At 42.6% G+C, this 19,399-nt stretch overlaps 1 protein-coding gene across 1 annotated transcript in view; it reads right to left on the reverse strand.

Annotated features, from left to right (window-relative positions):
• LOC134403173 (lysosomal acid lipase/cholesteryl ester hydrolase-like) overlaps window positions 1-18,817 on the reverse strand; it is a 90,465-nt gene extending 71,648 nt beyond the window's left edge. Inside the window, exon 1 of the mRNA XM_063133281.1 lies at window positions 18,270-18,817. Within this exon, the coding sequence (XP_062989351.1) occupies window positions 18,270-18,817 (548 nt within the window). The remainder of the gene's footprint in view (window positions 1-18,269) is intronic.
• Between the last annotated feature and the right edge of the window lie 582 nt (window positions 18,818-19,399).

Consider the following 19,399-nt stretch of genomic DNA (forward strand, 5'->3'; position numbering starts at 1 on the left):
AAATCCTCTCTTGTATTCATTTCTCTTAACCATTCCCTTAATTTCATTTTATTTTTTTCTATTAAAACTTTACTTAATCTACTCTTTAATTCCTCCGGGAAATTCTTAAGCATTATTACCAGTGATAAAGGGGAGCTGCTCTAGAGCAACTCCCCTTTATATTTACTCCAAATTTCCCAGTGAAACCTCAAGAGCGGATTACCTATACTTTCAGCCCATTTTTTTCCTCCTTCCCTAAAGAATACATTTTCCAACTTCATCTCTATATTTGTTGTTGTTTATTCGTTCAGTCGCTTCCGACTCTTCGTGACTTCATGGCCCAGCCCACGCCAGAACTTTCTGTCAGCTGTCGCCACCCCTAGCTCCCCAGTAGTTTTATCCTCCATCCAATCTAAATCTCCTACTCCTATAATTGCTTCCACAATATGTCTTAACCTATTAGCTACGTAATATATGTTAATATTTGGGAGACCCAATCCTCCCTTTTTTTGACTTAAATACCATTTATTCTTATTTACCCTCACTTTCTTATCCCCATTACAATAATTGTTTATGATATTTTGCCAACTTTTTATAATTCTGAAATTTTTATTGGTAACATCCTGAACACAAAGTTAATCTTTGCTAAAATCTTCATTTTTATTAATGCTATTCTTCCAAACCAGGATAATTTAATCTTTTATATTTTTCCAATTTTACTAAAATTTCTTTTTTAAGCTATTTAAATTCTCCTTCTCTAAACTCTCTAAATTTTTTGTAATTTTAATTCCCAAATATCTAATCTGTTCTTTGACTCTCATTTCTATTCCCTTTCCTTCCCATTCCTTCTCTTCCTTTTTAGTATAATTAAATAACATCATCTCTGATTTGGACCAATTTATTCTTAACCCAGTAATTTCCTCAAATTCTCTCAATTGCTGTTTAATTCTTTTCATCTTTCTTATTGGATTTTTAATAGTTAGCAAAGTATTATCCGCAAACATATTCAATTTTATTTTTTTAATACCGCCTTTTCTTTCTATCTCCCCATCATCTCTTATTGCATTCGCCAATAATTCCATAACCATTACAAACAGGACAGGTGAGAGTGGATATCCTTGTCTTGTCCCTCTGGCTAGTCGTATCTTATCCGTAACTCCGTCGTTCACTACCACTACGGCTGTATTTTGAGAGTATAACTGTTCTATTGTAGCTTTAAATTTATTTCCAAATCCCATTTTATTTAAAACCATCTTTAATGCCTGCCAGCTCACACAATCGAAAGCCTTAAAAATATCCAGTGCCAAAATTCCCGCTTTAATCTTAGACTTTTTTATCACCTGTATTACGTTTAAAACTCTTCCCACTAAATTATGCATTTGTCTACCTGCTACAAACCCACATTGGTCTTCCCCTATATATTCAGCTATAAATTTATTTAACCGTTTTGCTAAAATAGTTGAAATTTTTTTAGCATCTTGATTTATTAGTGAAATAGGTCTATATGAATCAGGGACAGTCAAATCCTTATCTGGTTTTGGAATTAAAATTATCAATGAATGTTCCCATGATTCTGGTGTCCTCTCTCCTTCCAATATGGCGTTATACAACTTCAATAATTTTGGTACTAAAAACGTTTTAAAAACTTTATAATATTCCGGTCCTAAACCGTCTACCCCAGGTGATTTACCCACTTTCATATTCTCAATAACCTCTTCAATTTCTCTTTGGGTTATTACCTTCTCCATTAACTCTTTATGTTCTATTTTTATTCCCTACTTTATATACTTTTCTATATAAACTTCCAACTTCTTTTTTTGAGTATCCTTTTCCTTATATAATTCTTGATTAAATTCTTGAAATCTTTTTATTTTATTGTCATTATATGACAATAATTCCCTTGCTTATCTTTCAATATTCCTATCCATTCCTAGCTTTTTCCTTTTGTGTGAGTCTGGCTAGCAATCTAGAATTTTTATTACTATTTTCAAAGTACTCTCTTTTCATATAAATCATTTTTTTCTGAACTTCCTCTAAATTTATATTCTCTAATTCTGTTTTCTTTGCTTGTATTTCTATTAATTTATGTTTATTTTTAAATTGCCAATAACCTTTCTCCAAATTCTTAATCTCTTCCTCCAACTTTTCCTGCGCTGCAACCTGTTGCCTCCTTAAATCACACATTTCTTTAATACAAATCCCTCTTGTTACCGCCTTCATGGTATCCCAAACAACTGCCCTTGCCGTTCCTCCCTTTTCATTAATTTCCCAAGTCTCTGACAGTTCCCTCTGCATTTTTTCTACCACTTTGTTATATTTCAATATTTTTGTATTCATTTTCCACCTAAACGCTTCTTTATAGTCCTTTCTAACTGTAAATTCTAAACTTAGCAATGCGTGATCTGTTACTTTAATTACCCCCGTTTCCATTTTACAGACCTTAGTTGCAAACTAAGTGTGTATACGTCCATGAGGTGTCATGGTGCCGAACTTGAGGTTTCTAACATGAAAATTGACGGAGATATAGAAAGGGGTGTTTGAATTGGGGTTAGGGGTGCTGCATTGGAGGTTAAAGCCCCCCCAAATCAGGGGATGATGGAATCTGCTTGAAACTTGCCATGAATGTGGATGTGCCTGCTTCCGAGTTTTTATCTGTCAAAATGTCAGAGAACAGTCCATGTCTGAAAATGGGGTGTCCAGTTTTCAAAAATTCTCCAAAAATCAGGGAAGGCTTTGATTGGCTTGAGTCTTGGCATGCGTGTGTATACTTCCATGAGGTGTCATAGTGCTGAATTTGAGGTTTCTAACATTAACAGAAAAAAAGTTGTAGGGGTTTTTGGATTTCAATGCAAGCCTATGGGGGGGGGGGGAAAGCGGAGTTCCGATCCAGATCCGGAGCTTCGCAGCGAACCGGAGCGGACTATAGGTGGATCGGAGCAGAGTGGAGTGGACCTGATCTGGAAGTTGCGGATCTGGAAGAGAAGCGGATCGGGGGGTCCATGCACACCCCTAGTTCTAATACCACACTAAAGTGTAGAGCATTTTGGAAAGAAAGGGATATTGATTTTAGGGATGTGCTCCGCTTCTCCTCGGACCGGAGAAACAGGAGCAGATCGGGGGGCTTCGTCTCCCCTTAAGGCGGAGGTGAAGAGGATCGGAGGAACTGTGGAGCATTGCAGAGTGGATCGAGGTGAAGGTGGATCCTTCGCCTCGATCCGGAGCTCCGCAAAAAAGGTAAGGGGGGTTCACTCGGCCCTGCCGCTGTCGCTGCCGCCTATGCGGCGACAGCGGCAGAGCCAGGTAAGGGGGAGGGGGTCTTACCTGCATCCGTCCGCGGTCCCACGGCTGCTTCAACTGAGCCCGAGGACTCAACCAGGAAGACCATGATTGCGGGTCTAGATGGCATTTGTGAGGGTGCCCACTTCCCTTTTTTTATCTGTCAAAACGTCAGAGAACAGTCCATGTCTGAAAATGTTCATAAATTCCTCCAAAATCAGGGGAGGCTTGGATTGGCTTGAGTCTTGGCCTGCGTGTGTATACGTCCATGAGGTGTCACACCCTGGTGTGTTTGCTTCTATTTCAAGGATCATCAGTGCTTGCTTCTATTTATAGCTTACTAGTCTCATTTAATAATGCCTCCCAAGAAGGGTGCTGAGGGCAGGAAGGGCAAAGGCAAAGCCCAGCACTTGCCAGCCAAGCACACACACCCCAGCCACTTCCTTCTTCATCAGAAGGTGAAGGGCCTGATATCACCCAGGAATTGAGGCACATTGTCGCCCTTGAGGAGGATAATGCCCAGCTGAAGCATGAACTGGAGGTGGCAAAGACTGCTTAAACACCCAGGGGTTCAGGCAGGTGGGCTGCTAATTACGAGTGGCTTGCTATTTCAGGGAGAGTCGCTGCATTGGAAGTGGATAGGCCAGCAGGTAGCACGCCCTCCACTGCTGCACCAGGACAACCACCTCAGGCTGAAGACTCAGTCCCCTCTGCGGTTGCAAGTGAACCTGCTCACGGTGAGTCCTCTCAGTAATCCTCTGTGGGATGGCCAAAATGGCATATGTTGGGGCCATGGGGTTCCCCATTTTGGAGCATGGGTCAGAACTGGCCTTTCTCTAAACCCATAGAGTCAGAGGAGGCTGGTGGGGCTGACAATACACAAAAGGAACCTCTGGGGGCTGCATGCCAGACGGTGTGGCAGCCAACCACTCCTGCCCCAGAGCCTGAAACAGTGGCTAGGATAACCTCAACCATGACAACACAAACTACCCAAACAGAGTCTGAGTCTGTTACGCCTCCAGTTAGCAATGATCCTTATGCCTAAGCCAAGGGTTCACCAGTACCCTATGGAGTAGTATCTACCCCCCTGGGTTACCACCTCCACTAAAGAGAAAATATGGAAAGGGGAATATGTGGACACATTCCAATTCAGGGAGGAGGAGCGCAATGATAAAGAAAAGGGTAGGGACAGAGACCAGGAGAGGGTGAAGAAGGGAAGGTTGAGCAGAACTGGGTCAATTGGCTTACAGGCAATATCATATTCATGATAGCAGAAGCACCCGGACAAAGGGACGGTGCTAACCAAATACCTCGATATGATATACAGGTGCTACTCGGAATACCTTGGCCCGGTCTGGCTCGGCTACGATGAGGCATTCAGGCTTAAAGCTGCCTTCCACACCAAGGAGCCTGAGCTATGGCTCCAATTTATGACCCCAGCTCACCCTGTCATAGGTGATAGGGCTGATAGTGGGCACATCCTCTCCTGCCTGGCTGGGTCCGCTCCAAGTCAGGCAACAGCCAGGCAGGCAGTTCAATCCCACCTACTATGTTGGGAGTTTACTATGTTGGAGGGGGGGTTGCACCCAAAATCCATGCAAGTATAGGCATGAATGATCTGTATGCAGGGGCCCTCACCCTTTCTCAGGGTGCTCCTGGCTTAAGGGGGGTAGGGACCCAGGGACAACCACCAAGGACAGAAGCCAGCTGCCCCCAGGTCTTTGCCAAAAGGGCCCCAGTCCAATTAAGTTGGAGGTGTTGGCTACGCTTCTTCAGGGCTACCCCTGTGGAGGTGACACTGACTTTCTCTTCAATGGCTTTTCAGTGGGTTTTAGGATCCCGTCCTAGACACACACCCCCAGACCCCTTATTTGAACTCAATTCATTACTTAGATGATGTTCTCTTTGAGGGTACACTCAATTCAGACCAGTGCCATTCACACAGGTCTGAATTTGAGGCATTGGCTAGGGAGTTGGGCATCCCACTTGCCAGCGAGAAAACAGAGGGCCTGGCAACAATCTTATCCTTTTTAGGTATACAACTAGAGTCTGTATCCCAGTGCTGCAGCCTACCTAGCGATAAATTGGACACCCTCTGGGACTAATCTCCCAGGCCCGCTCTGCGCACAAGATCATGCTGCAACAGCTCCAGGAGCTTGTTGGCCACCTCAATTTCGCATACTGCATGATAGCTCCTGGAACAGCATTTGTTCGGTGGCTGTGCGATGCCATGTTGGGGGCAAAGTGCCCCCTTCATCACATTCGCATCTCAGCTGAAATCAGAGCAGATATGGGACCAGTTTTTGGACCAATACAATGGGGTTTTATTCTGGAGGCAGGAATTACTTTTGGAGATGCCACTTCAGGTGCATTCTGATGCTTCTGGCGCCTATGGTTTTGGTGTTATTTTGGGAGATCGCTGGTGTGCTCAGCAGTGGCCCCAGTAATCCTGCACCTCAGATGGTCTACGACAGACCAATGCAGGTCGGGCACTAAGGTGACACTGGCTGCTGCCCCTAGGCAGTTTGTGTGGGAATCTTAGGAGCAGATGAGGTTGGTGAGCACTCGTTGGGCACCTTTATGGTGATTGGCAGGTTCTGAGGCCTGGTTCTCTGGGGGTTCAGTGGCTCTCGACCCAGGATACAGCCTGCCTCTGGGGACCTTACTGTCTCACCTACTTGGTATTAAGCAGACCGAGCGGCGGTGGGACAGGGTGGTTTCCCTCAAGCACAGATGTGTTGACATGCATAAGAAAGGAGCTGGGTTTTACCCAACTCCTGGTTTGGCCGAGTAGCTCGCCCATAACCAAGGCTAATTGCCTGGAAAAAGAACAATCAGATTCCCGCACTGTCACATGCAGATCCAGGGAGGGGTGAATTTCCCAATATTTAATAAAGAGGCCCTAGTTTACCCAAGCTCTGGAGTCTGAGTTATTTCCTGACTTCTTCGTCTATCTGCAAGTCCCTTTCATGCCCTGCCAGCATGGCTAGGGTGGGGGCGGGCTTTTTCAGGAGGGAAGAGGGGGAATGATGACCCATCTGTGAGGCACCTTCCCAAGGAGAGGCATGGATAGGGCTCACCTTTAAAAGTGGGTCCTGCATGCACCCTAGGCCTCTTTCTTCAGTTTGGCCCTCCCTCTCTAAAAGTCTAGCATGGGACTAGCCAGTCACTCCTTTTGTATGTGGGGCTGAGTAGGAATTTTGCCTGACACACATTGGCTCTGTGTACAGGTTTTTGCCTACTCCATACTGGAACTCAGTATGTCTCAGGAGAGGGTGGGTAAATAGGTCAATTAGATTGGTGCAGGTTTGTGCAGGAATCTTAGGATCAGATGAGGTTGGTGAGCACTCGTTGGGCACCTTTATGGTGATTGGCAGGTTCTGAGGCCTGGTCCTCTGGGGGTTCAGCAGCTCTCGACCCAGGATACGGCCTGCCCCTGGGGACCTCACTGTCTCACCTACTCGGAATTAAGCAGCCCAAGTGGGGGTGAAATGGGTTGGTTATCCTCAAGCACACACGTGCAGCATAAGAAAGGAGCTGAGTTTTACCCAACTCCTGGCTTGGCTGAATGGCTCGCCCATAACCCAGATCCATGGAGGGGTGAATTTCCCAATATTTAATAAAGAGGCCATAGCTTACCCAAGCTCTGGCATCTGAGTTATTATTTTCTGACTTCTTCCTCTCTTCAAAAGATTTCAAATATCGAGAAGCTGTTTCACAATTTGAAGAGCTCAACATAACCAAAGAGAGTCCATACATCTCAATAATTTCCTGATTCCAGGATAAAAACACTCTATTATTAAAGTTCAACAACTCCCTGAAAGCAATTAATACTAAGATAGACCCTATTCACTTTTTCAGTTTCAACCAATATCTGAGGGCAAGACTTTATACTTTAACCTTCAGTGAACAGAAGCAAGCTTCCAGTCAGAGAATGGAGGACTCGGTTGCCTTACGTAGCTCAAAGATAGCTCATAGATATTTATTTTGTGGTGTTCACTTTCTGAAAAGACCCTCATATTTGAGCACCATAGCAAAACTGTGGCCTCGTAGGTTTTGAGAGCTGGGAGAGTCTGGCCATAGCTAGACCAGGCCTATATCCCAGGGTCATCTCTGTGCATCTAAATGACACGCAGGGGATCCAGGGAGCTGGCAGGGATGATCCCTCTATTTGCCTGGGATAAACCTTAGGTCTAGCTATGGCCTCTCTGTCTACCACCTTTGCTCCAATAAAACATTAATAGGGAAGTCATTTGTTAGTAGCCAGTTTTTTCATTACTAAATGAATATTCAGTTTCTTGTTGAGGAAAACCATAAGCCCAATTTTTAAAAAGATTTCACCTGGGCAGGATCTACACTACTGCTTTAAAGTGCTATAAAACTGTTATAAAGCACTTTAAAGCAGTAGTGTAGATCCAGCCCTGCTCTATAAGGCATCCGTCAATTTGCCACTTGTATATTTTGAATCTATTGGCGAAGACCAACACTTTTGTCTTTTTAATAGTTGTTTTCAGCTTTGCTTGTAGAGCCAATTGATTGAAAGATTTTAGTAGTCTCCTTAGTCCTTGTTGCATCTGACATAGTAGAATAGTGTCATCAGCATACATAAGAAGCGTAACTATCCTAGATTCCAATTTGGGGGCACATAGTCAATTATTAAAGAATGAACATACATGTTAAATAGTGTCGGTGCTAATAAACATCCTTGATGAACACCTCACATAGAATTAATCAAGTCTGAGAGGGAAACTGAAAGATCTGCCCCAACCTGGATTTTTGTATCAGATTTAAGTCTCTGCATCAGCATCAATGATCTTTTGTCAATTGAGGATTTGTTTAGTTTATCCCCAAATCAGTTGCAATCAGCTTGCTAGACTCAAGCCAGCAATTTAATTTATTTAATAGATAGCTGGAATAAATTTTAGATGAAATATCCAGCAAACTAATAGGATGGTAGTTGGCTGTGTTTACTAGGTCACCTTTTTAAAATATGGGGGTCACCATACTGATATTCCATTGCAGGGGGACTATTATTAATTTCTGTAAATAAAGCTGCAAGGACACCAATTGGGGGGGCACTTTGTAAACTTTCCCAATGATTCCATCTTCCCCAGGTGCCTTCCTATTCTTTAGAGTGGTCATTAATTAACAGATGGATCCCACACTAGTGGTCAGTCCTCTATGGTGGTGGCGGTAAGTGTGGTGCTATCTATGATTTCTAGAAATACTCTTGGGTGATAGGTTCATTGAACAGGCCTTGAAAATGAGCCTCCCATACATGTGAATGGATATTTGTTTCCCTCAATAAACAACCGTTGGAACTCAATTTGTTGATACATTTCCAGAATCTCTGTGAATCATTACTTTGAGCAGCCATTAGGAGCTCTGTCGTTAAGTCTTAGCATATAGAGACTTTTTATGTCTTAATAATATCTCGTAGTTACATCGTAACTGACTGTAATAAGAAATTAGTCTAGGGGCTTGAATCTTATGAGCTATTCTTGCAAACACTTGAAACTTTGATTTAGGCAATTTCCATTCTCTACCATACCACTCAAAAGAAAAGGTGGAATTAGATGGATTTAGGGACACCTTTTTAGAAAATAGAGGTTTTAGTATCTGTAAAATGTTAGAAAACTACAAAACCAACTCCTTGCACTCTGGGTTAAGGATAAAATTACTACATAGCCAAATCCATTTCTCATCATACAGAATCTCAAGCAATTGATGCCCCCACTTGAGCTGACCATCTAATTCTTTTGGAAGGGTTAATAGAGAGCTTATTCCTAATATTATCCACTTGCAATTAATGCACAGCTGTCACCATAAATGATTGGTGGAATGAGTAGTGGTAACTCTCAAGATAGCAATATACTTCAAAACTACTAATATGAGGAATCCAATCAATTGAGACAACCATGTAGTCTGTAACACTTCCACCCTGGCCAAAGAAAAAGGTTATATTACCTGGTTTATCATTCGGGTGATTGCCATTAAGAATATAAAAGTGTATTTCATAATTAAACTGCAAAAAAGCCTTATCATAATCATTAATCTTATTATCCCTCGATTCCCTACCTGCATTTAAAGGGGAGAATTGGGCTTGTGAGTTGCACAGCATTTACTTGGATCTTCTCACCCTCATCCCCCCCATTTGAAGTTGACTTCTATGAGAAAAAAGAGGTAACAACACATTATTCTGCCCATCCTCATCCAGTTGCTCTTGGAGGAATGGCATGATCAGCTTTCAAATGTATTTTTTTAAAAAGAGTTACTTAAAGAGATTGTTCATCTTTCAGGCACAGTTAAGGCAGTTTGCCAAAGTTCTGCCTCCTTTTAGAAAGCATCTATAAGGAAGTGTATATACCGATACTGGAGGCTTGGTTACCATTGCTTGTAAAATGGCTTAAGACACACGCACACCTCATCCATTTTTCAACAGCTCCTCATCAGGTAATGATGAAATCACACTGCCACAGAGAACTTCTCCAGTAAGCAGAATCCCCCCCACTATGAAAGTTAAATGAAATTCTACCCCCACGCCCACACAAAAGGGAGATAAAGAGCTGCCTCTTTCGCAGGAGGCAAAAAAAATCTCCAAAATGGAGGGGGCGTTTTCTGAACAGCACTAAGATGGAGAATGCAATCTGAGTATAACATCTCAGATGTTGCTTTGTCTAGTTTAGCAGACCACCTAATCAGTGAGGATCTCATTTCTACCTCTGCAATAATTGGAAAATCATGATCAGCATGCACATTAAGGTTTCTCAGGTTTAGGGATAGCAGTAAGGGTAGATGGTCACTCTCAACACAGTTACTAGGCATGTGCTCTGCTCCGATTAGAAGCGGAGAATTAGAAGCGAATTGGCCTGCTTCACCTTGCCCAGAGGTGGAGTAGAAGCGGACCATGGACCCCTAGAAGCAAGGCAAAGAGAAGTGCCCATTGGCGGAGCGATCCTCTTTCTGCGGAGCGCTCCGATCGCCATTTTGAAAAATTTCGCCCATAGGATTGCATTGTGGAAAAGAATAGGGGATAACTGTGTTGTTTTTTAAGGTATCTTTCTGAAACATCTTGTGCTTAGATGGGGGTCATTTTGAGCCTACTCACAGCTCTCTGCATGCTGCGGTTCGCTTGCTAGAATTTTTTTAAAAATAGGGTAAACAAACAGGGACAGCGTGTAAACCGGCAGGTTGTTGTTGTTTTTTGAAGCGATGACAGGCACATTCAACTCCCAATCCTGATGAGAATTGATCACCTCATGAAGCATCCTCCAATCCCAGCGTTCGAGGGGGGGACTAAGGCAGAGGCACCCTCAGAGCTTTTTGCTCTTAGCGTCTTGTGGGTTTGGCATTCGTGGGGAGAGGAGTTAGTTAGGTGCTGCTGCTGTGTTTGGAGGTAGATTTAGGATTTAGCTTGGCGTGTGTGTGTGTTTGCTGAAAGCAGTGGTCAAGGCAAGGCTCAGGCTGGCACCAGTAAGCAGGCTGCCTCTCCTGCTGTGAAAATCAAACGGGCAACTCCTTGGCTGGCTGCTCCGCAACAGAAGCAGGAGAAGCAGCAGGCAGAGGCACTCTCTTCTGCAACTTGTGCCCGGCGTTCTCTTTTTGAGGGTGGGAATGGGAAAAGTGCCCCTTTGCAAGAGGCAGATGGCAGCAGTGCCATTAGAGGAGGAGGATTGGAAGAAGATTTAGGTTTATCTCATGGCATGTTGGGATTTCCTTGGAAGTGGCCCCTGTCTGCAGCTTTAAATCCCTAAGATACTGGGGTGTCTGGTTTTCAAAAAATCCCCAAAAATCAGGGGATGATGGGATTGCCTTGAGTCTTGGCGTGCATGTGTATCCCTGTATAAGCTATCATGGTGCCAAGTTTGAGGTTTCTAACATGCAAATTGCCAGAGCTAACAAAAGGGGTGTGAATGGGGTGCCCAATTTTCAAAAATTCCCCTAACATCAGGGGATGATGGGATTGGCTTGAAACGTGGTGTCCATGTGGACACATGGATTAGCTGTCATGGGACCGAAGGTGAGGTTTCTGACATGCAAATTGACGTAGTTGTAAAATGGGACTTGATTTGGGATGAGTTAAAAGGTTAGAGTCCCGCCAAAAATCAGGGGATGATGGGATTAGCTTGAGTCTTGGCATGCATATGTATCCCTGAATAAGCTATCATGGTGCCGAGTTTGAGGTTTCTAACGTGCAAATTGATGGAGCTATCGAAAGGGGTATGAATGGGGTGCCCAATTTTCAAAAATTCCCCAAAAATCAGGGGATGATGGGATTGGCTTGAAACTTGGCGTCCATGTGGTCACATGGATAAGCTATCATGGTAGTAATTTTGAGATTTCAAACATGCAAATTGACGGAGCTATCGAAAGGGGTGTGAATTGGGGTTATGGGTGGTGCATTAGAGGTTAGAGCCCCGCCAAAAATCAGGGGATGATGGGATTGGCTTGAGTCTTGGCATGCATGTGTATCCCTGGATAAGCTATCATGGTGCCGAGTTTGAGGTTTCTAACCTCAAAACTCCGTTTCTAACCTCAAAACCTCCGGAGCTCCGTTTTTGCCCCCCATAGGGTTGCATTGAAAGCTAAAAAAGTATACAACTTTTTTCTGTTCAAGTTAGAAACCTCACGTTTGGCACCATGACACCTCATGGGGGTATACACACGCACGCCAAGTTTCAAAGCAATCCCATCATCCCCTGATTTTTGGGGAATTTTTGAAAATCGGGCACCCCATTCACACCCCTTGGGATAGCTCCGTCAATTTGCATGTTAGAAACCTCAAACTCGGCACCATGAAAGCTTATCCATGTGTCCACATGGACGCCCAGACTCAAAGCAATCCCATCATCCTCTGATTTTTGGAGCGGCTCTAACCTCTAACGCACCACCCATAACCCTAATTCACACCCCTTTCGATAGCTCCGTCAATTTGCACGTTAGAAACCTCAAACTCGGCACCATGATAGCTTATCCACGTGTCCACATGGACGCCAAGTTTCAAGCAAATCCCATCATCCCCTGATTTTTGGGGATTTTTTGAAAATCGGGCACTTCATTCACACCCCTTGGGATAGCTCCGTCAATTTGCATGTTAGAAACCTCAAACTCAGCACCATGAAAGCTTCTCCATGTGTCCACATGGACGCCCAGACTCAAGGCAATCCCATCATCCCCTGATTTTTGGCGCGGCTTAACTCACCCCAAATTGTCCCATTCTACAACTACGTCAATTTGCATGTTAGAAACCTCAAACTTGGCACCATGATAGCTTATCCACGTGTCCACATGGACGCCAAGTTTCAAGGCAATCCCATCATCCCCTGATTTTTGGGGAATTTTTGAAAATCGGGCACCCCATTCACACCCCTTGGGATAGCTCCGTCAATTTGCATGTTAGAAACCTCAAACTCGGCACCATGATAGCTTATCCATGTGTCCACATGGGCGCCCAGACTCAAGGCAATCCCATCATCCCCTGATTTTTGGCGCGGCTTAAACTTTTTAACTCACCCCAAATCAAGTCCTATTCTACAACTACGTCAATTTGCACGTCAGAAACCTATCCTTTGGTCCCATGACATCTTACCCATGTGTCCCCATGGACACCAAGTTTCAAGGCAATCCCATCATCCCCTGATGTTAGGGGAACTTTTGAAAATCGGGCACTCCAGTATGTCAGGGATTTAAAGTTGCAATGCAGACAGCTCAATGGGGCCAGTTCCAAGGAAATCCCAACATGCCACGAGATAACCCTAAATCTTCTGGCACATTTGAAAAAGGGATTGTTGAACTTGATAAAGTCTAAGTGAGCGCAGGAAGGACTTCTCCCCTGAGTCAAAGCAAGACACATACACCATCCCTGCAAGGCGGGAAGGGGAGAAGGGAGGGAAGGCAGGCAGGCAGGCAGGCAGCATGCATTGTAGTGCCGCAAGGATGGCTTGAGCACTAACGCATAGCAAACCAACCCGTAAGCGGGCGCAAGGAGCAAGTGAGGCAAAGATGGCTGGTTCTTTCTTTCTAAGCCAGCAGTTACGCCTTGAGGGGCACAGAGGAGGACGATTGGGAGCAAACCAGGCACCAGGCGGGCAGAGAGGCAGGCAGAGTAGGCGAGGAGTCAGTCCTGGCAGATGCCCCACCACAGCAGCACCCCGGGGGAGGCGGGCAGACAGGCAGGCAGGCATGGGTTGGGGGGCCCAGAAAAGCTGGTACCTTGCACAAGTAAGCCATAGATCTGCGGGGGAGTCAGTCCCAGCAGATCCAGCTACCTCGCAAGGACGGCTCCCAGGCCTATTCAGCATGCCTGCTCCCTCTTTTCATGATGACTAATAAAATATTAATACTACTAATAATATGTATAAGGTACTACTAAGAATATGTATAAGAAGAATATATGTTTAAATGTAGGGAAATGGGACAAGAAGTGTGTATGCTGTATAAAAAGAATAAAATATTATACTACTAAGAATATACTAATATATATAATACTAAGAATATCTAATAATATGTTTAAGAATATTACTAATAAATGTAGGGAAATGGGACAAGAAGTGTATATGCTGTATAAAAAGAATAAAATATTATACTACTAAGAATATACTAATATATATACTACTAAGAATATCTAATAATATGTTTAAGAATATTACTAATAAATGTAGGGAAATGGGACAAGAAGTGTGTATGCTGTATAAAAAGAATAAAATATTATACTACTAAGAATATACTAATATATATACTACTAGCAGCCCACTCAGTCCAAGTTACACAGAGAAGAAAAAGAGAATAATTTTTTTTTGGTATTTTTTGGTATTTTTTGGTATATAGAAGATAGAAGGAAACACAATCAGGATTTAAGAGAGGGGAGGGGAGGAAAGAACCAACCAAACACTACTACTAATATGTATAAGAAGAATAAAATATGAATACTACTAATAATATGTATGAGATACTAATATACTACTAAGACTATGTAAAAGAATATAATAAAATATGTTTATTACTAATAAATGTAGGGAAATGGGACAAGAAGTGTGTGTATGCTTTCAAAAGAAAGCTTTCACAAAAGCAGAACAGTCAGGGGGGGGGGGCAACCAACCCAACCCACCAAACACACACTCCAAAATTTAAAAATAAAGTTTATATTAAATCAAAGTAAGGGAAAAACACAGGGCAAACTAAGCTATAAGTCAGAAAGAAGCAAACAAACACACACACGCGCGCCAAACTAAATCTATCCTAATCTATCTCCAAAGTCCAAAGCAGGAGCACTAACTAACTAAGTGTTCCCTCCACGAACGCCAACCCACAAAGTGACACAAAACAGAAAGTTCTCAGGGTGGGTCTGCCTTAGTCCCCCCTCCAACGCTGGGATTGGAGGATGATGCTTTCTGAGGAGATCAATTCTCATCAGGATTGGGAGTTGAATGTGCCTGTCATCGCTTCAAAAAAAAAAACAAAAAAACCCAAACCCCAATTTTTTAAAAAATATTCCACAAGAACCACAGGACGCAGAAAGTTGAGAGTAGTCTCAAAATGACCCCCATCCACGACTCTCTGTGCACAAGAATTTTCAGAACGATAGCTTAACCCCCCCCCAGTTATCCCCGATTCTTTCCCTCAATGCAATCCTATGGGCGAAAAGCCGAAAACGCCGTTTGAGCCGCGCGGTTGACCCGATTTTCAAAAAAATATAGCATGCGACCCGCACGACGCAGAGAGGTGAGAGTGGTCTCAAAATGACCCCCATCCACGACTCTCTGAGCACAAGAATTTCCAGAACGATAGCTTCAAAAACAACCTAGTTATGCGCGATTATTTGCCGCAATGCAATCCTATGGCGAAATGTTTTCAAGATGGCGACCGGAGCGCTCCGCCTGAACTAGGAGCTCCAAAAAATGGCCGCTTCTCTTCGCCTTGCTTCTAGGGGTCCGCGGTCCGCTCCTACTCCGCCTCTGGGTAAGGCGGAGCAGGCCAATCCGCTACTGCTTCTACGCTCCTAATCGGAGCGGATCACACCCCTAATTTCTACTACACCCAGATCTCTCTGTAAACCTTTCTCCCCTCCATTGGAGCCATTTCCAACTCCCCTCCCTCTGGTTTGATAATTTTTTCTGGTGGATTAGGGCACAGTCCTCTACTGGCCCAAGTGCTTCCCTCTTAGCCAATGGGCTTGCACATTCTGCTTGCCTGGTTATCAAATGTTCTTTCAAAGACGTCAGACGCCTCAAGATATCATTTTGTGCTTCTAAGGTCAATGCACAAAAAGAGTCCAAAAGGGCTATCTCCTCATTAGTATAGAGTTCATCATCCTTATAGTATCTGTTCCACTGATCCCATACTGGTTTTGATCAGCTGGACCTTTAAGCGTAGGAGCCCTTTCATGGGTCATATAAAAGATGGGAGTTCCACGGGCCGCCCCTGAATCTGTGGAATAGATCAAGCTTTTTGAGCTGTTGGCCTGCTTCTTTCCACAGTGCTCTGGGTGTTTTTATTATATCCTCTTAAGTCCAGCAGTGATTCTTGTTTTTCAAGAGACCTTGACACCCTCATATCACTATAAATAAGATCTTCCTTACTATCCAAGTACTTCTGGGTACTTATATCTTTATGTAAGTAATAGTAAGTAATAGTAATAATTTATTAATGCTTAGGCCATAGGCCATTCGCATACAGAATATATACATTATGGAGAAACAACAATATAAAAATACTACATATAATCACAAACAGATCATACATAATAAAAGAGTAAAATTCAGTACAATTAAAAACATAATTTTTGTAGTTAAATAAGAGCATCTCCAGCACAGTCAACTGCAATCTCAGTAATAAATCTTCCCCGAATATTCATTGCTGCCCGGGCAAAAAGAGATACTTTGTGCGTTACCCTAGACTCAGTGTCAGACAGGAGACAGAAAATCTTTTCTGAAGTGGTATTGAAGTGTAGTTGATATAGAATAGATTCCAAAAATTTGGTTCTTGGTTCAGAGTATAAAGAACAGAAGAGCAAATAATGAGGCAGATCCTCAATTTCTGGGGCCCCACAAATACACAGACGGAGGGCCAAAGGGGTGCGCTGATATCTGCCATCCGTCACAGCTGTGGGCATAGTTTGAAAACGGAGGGCTGTAAATGCTTGCCTAAGCTTTGGGGATGTAAGCTTTACCAGGTAAACAGCCATTTGATGGTCAAATTTATAAAGCCTATACCATTTTGAAAATTTGGAATTGTTAATAGCTTGTCTGTCCAGCTGAGCACCATAGTTAAAAATATATTCCCGAAGTTTCTCTCTTGAGTTCAAGACAGAAAAGTTGTCAAGAAGAGCATAATACAATTCAAGCAACTTGTAATATCTTGAACTCCAGCTTTTGCAGTTTAATAGCTGTTCAAAACATAGCTTGGGGAAAATCCTAACTGAGGAATCCTGTATAATTCTCCAATAGTTAAACAAAATAAAATGAATGCGAGATCTAATACAGGGGAGATTATTCACTCAGTATTTTAACACTTAATTTTAACTTAAATTTAAATTTTACTCTGTTTTTACTCTGTATTTTAACCTTATATCAATTTTGCTGCGTGGTTTTATCCTGGTTGTGCTTTTTATATTGTATTTTGTATTTGTATTTTTAACTTGTTGGTTGTTTTATGATGGTTTTAATTTTTGTGAACCGCCCCGAGAGCTTCGGCTATTGGGCGGTATAAAAATGTAATAAATAAATAAATAAATAAATAAATAAAATAAATAAAGGGGAGATCTACTTCTGTCCGGACCAATGCTGCAGGAGTGCCTGGAGGAAGTCTTAACAGTTTTTTAAGAAATGTGTTCTGTAGTACCTCCAGTTTAACCATTTGAGAGTCATCCCAGCCCCAGACAGCAGCACCATACAGGATCTGGGCAATGACTTTACTTTGAAATATTTTCAGAGCTGGAACAACCAGGTGTCCTCCTGTAGTGTAATAAAATCTAAGAATTGCTCCAATAGATCTCAAAGCCACTGCTCTAATAGCTTCTATATGTGGCTTCCAGGAGAGGTTCTCTGCAAAGTGAATGCCAAGGTACTTAAATTCCCGGCATTGTTCAATCTGATGACCATTGATAGACCATTGGAAATGAGAATGTCTTTTCCCAAACACCATCACCTTTGTCTTAGTATAATTAATGCTCAGTTTTTCTTTAGTACAAAATACACTGAGCTTAGAGAGCAGCCTTTTCAAACCTACATGGGTAAGTGAAATTAGAACCATACCATCAGCATATAAAAGGATAGAAATCTTCTTTGACCCAACTGAAGGCGGAAAAAATTCTGGGCCAGACAATGCTGGAATTATGTCATTCAAATATAAATTAAAGAGTAATGGTGCCAGTAGACATCCTTGTTTTACTCCTTTGCTTGTGGCTATAGAATCAGTTAATGAGCCAGAAATTCCAACTCTAATTCTAGCAGTTGTATTGGAGTAGAGTTCCTTAATTAGAAACAATAGGCGCTTATCTATATTAGTGTTGGCCAGTTTATCTATATTAGTGTTGGCCAGTTTATTCCACAACAAGTTTCTATCTATCGAATCAAAAGCTGCTGCTAAGTCAACAAAGGTGACAAATAAATGTTTGGTAGGACCAGCAATTCCTTGTTGGGCTAAAAAATAGAGTCAAACAGTGGTCAATAGTGCTCTGCCCTTTCCTAAAGCCAGCCTGTTCAGGGTGGATAATATGGTTGGTAAATTCCCAGTTCTCCAGGTTTTTTAGTAGGTGTTTACTGTATAGTTTGGAGTCAATATAATTATCTTATATCTTTATGGCTAAAGAGAATTCCTTCTGTGGTATCAAGGTCGATTAAGTTTGTAGTGACACAGGTCTCCTTCTCTTGGTTTTTTTTTTTGGGGGGGGTATAAGGAATGGGAGGGACCTAAAGCCAAGGGAGGTGTCAGATTTTCAAAGAATCTTGAGATAAAAATACCACTCCCAGCAAAAGCATCTCTGCTGTCATATATAATTTTGGCCTTGCCCCCACTCAGTGAAGGTAACCACGGCATGAGCATGCATGTAATTATAGTATAAATATTCCACGTGGGCGATATTATCTGAAGTAATCAGCCCTGGGAGAACTGCATCCAAGATTATCATTAAGTGCAGTTTGCGTTCATACTGGGTGAAAAGTCCTGCAGGCTTAGGATAATTCACTAAAACCAACTTTTGACGATCCAGTGTTAAGTTCCAGTTGGAATCTTTTGCTCTCTTCATCTGGTGGGGCTTCTTTCTCAGTGGGGCTAGTATCCAAGGATCCTGCATATCAGAAACTTGGATCTGATCCTGTACTGCTTTTAGTGAGATGGGCTGTAGGGGGTTATCATGTATAATTTCAGATTGGTGTTTGTCAGTATCACCAATCATTTCCTTGTTCTTGGTTTCCTTCTTAACTTTTGGGCCTGCTTCCTGCTTAGGACTTTTGTCAAGCAGTTTGAAGAGTTTCTCAAATTCCATTTTCTTGTATCTTACAGGGTTAGCATTTTTTACATCTTTGGTCTTCTTTAAATTATTGCCCCCTTTCTTCTTAGCCATTCTCCTGCTCACCTTCCTATTCAACATAGTAGGGTTGTTTGTTTGTGCCCCAATTTGACTCAGCTCCATTTCTGAGGCCACTTCTCCAAGCTCAAGGGCATCTTTTGTATGTACTTCAACCAATGTTGTAAGGAGGTTGTTGCATTCTGACAGAAAGGATTTAATTATGTTCTAGAATCTAGATCCTTCATCACCAAAAGAAATCAACCTGCAAATGGTACTTTCAAATCATTGTCCTTCTTTGCTTCCTCCAATTCATTACAGAACTCTTTTTTATTTCCTTTCCAATCACTACAGGCCAGCTCTGCTACTTGTTTTAGCATCATTTCATTTCATTGATTATCCTCTTAAGGATTATCCCTGAGGGTGCCTTATGCTCAGCACAAGCCAGCTCTTGTGCAAGGTTCACAGAGGGTAAATCCTCATTTGAGTAATGTGCATTGGCGTGCGGACAACAGGTTCAAAGGGTTCAGTTGAACCCCCTAATCCGCATGCCAATGCTCCTCCTCCAAGAAATTTGAACTGTAGCAAATAACTTTCAGGCTCTTTTCTCTCAATAGCAGGGCTGGTGCTAGTTCTAGG

This window comes from Elgaria multicarinata, chromosome 8 (genome assembly GCF_023053635.1).
Source record: "Elgaria multicarinata webbii isolate HBS135686 ecotype San Diego chromosome 8, rElgMul1.1.pri, whole genome shotgun sequence".
In the NCBI taxonomy this organism is placed as follows: Eukaryota; Metazoa; Chordata; class Lepidosauria; order Squamata; family Anguidae; genus Elgaria; species Elgaria multicarinata.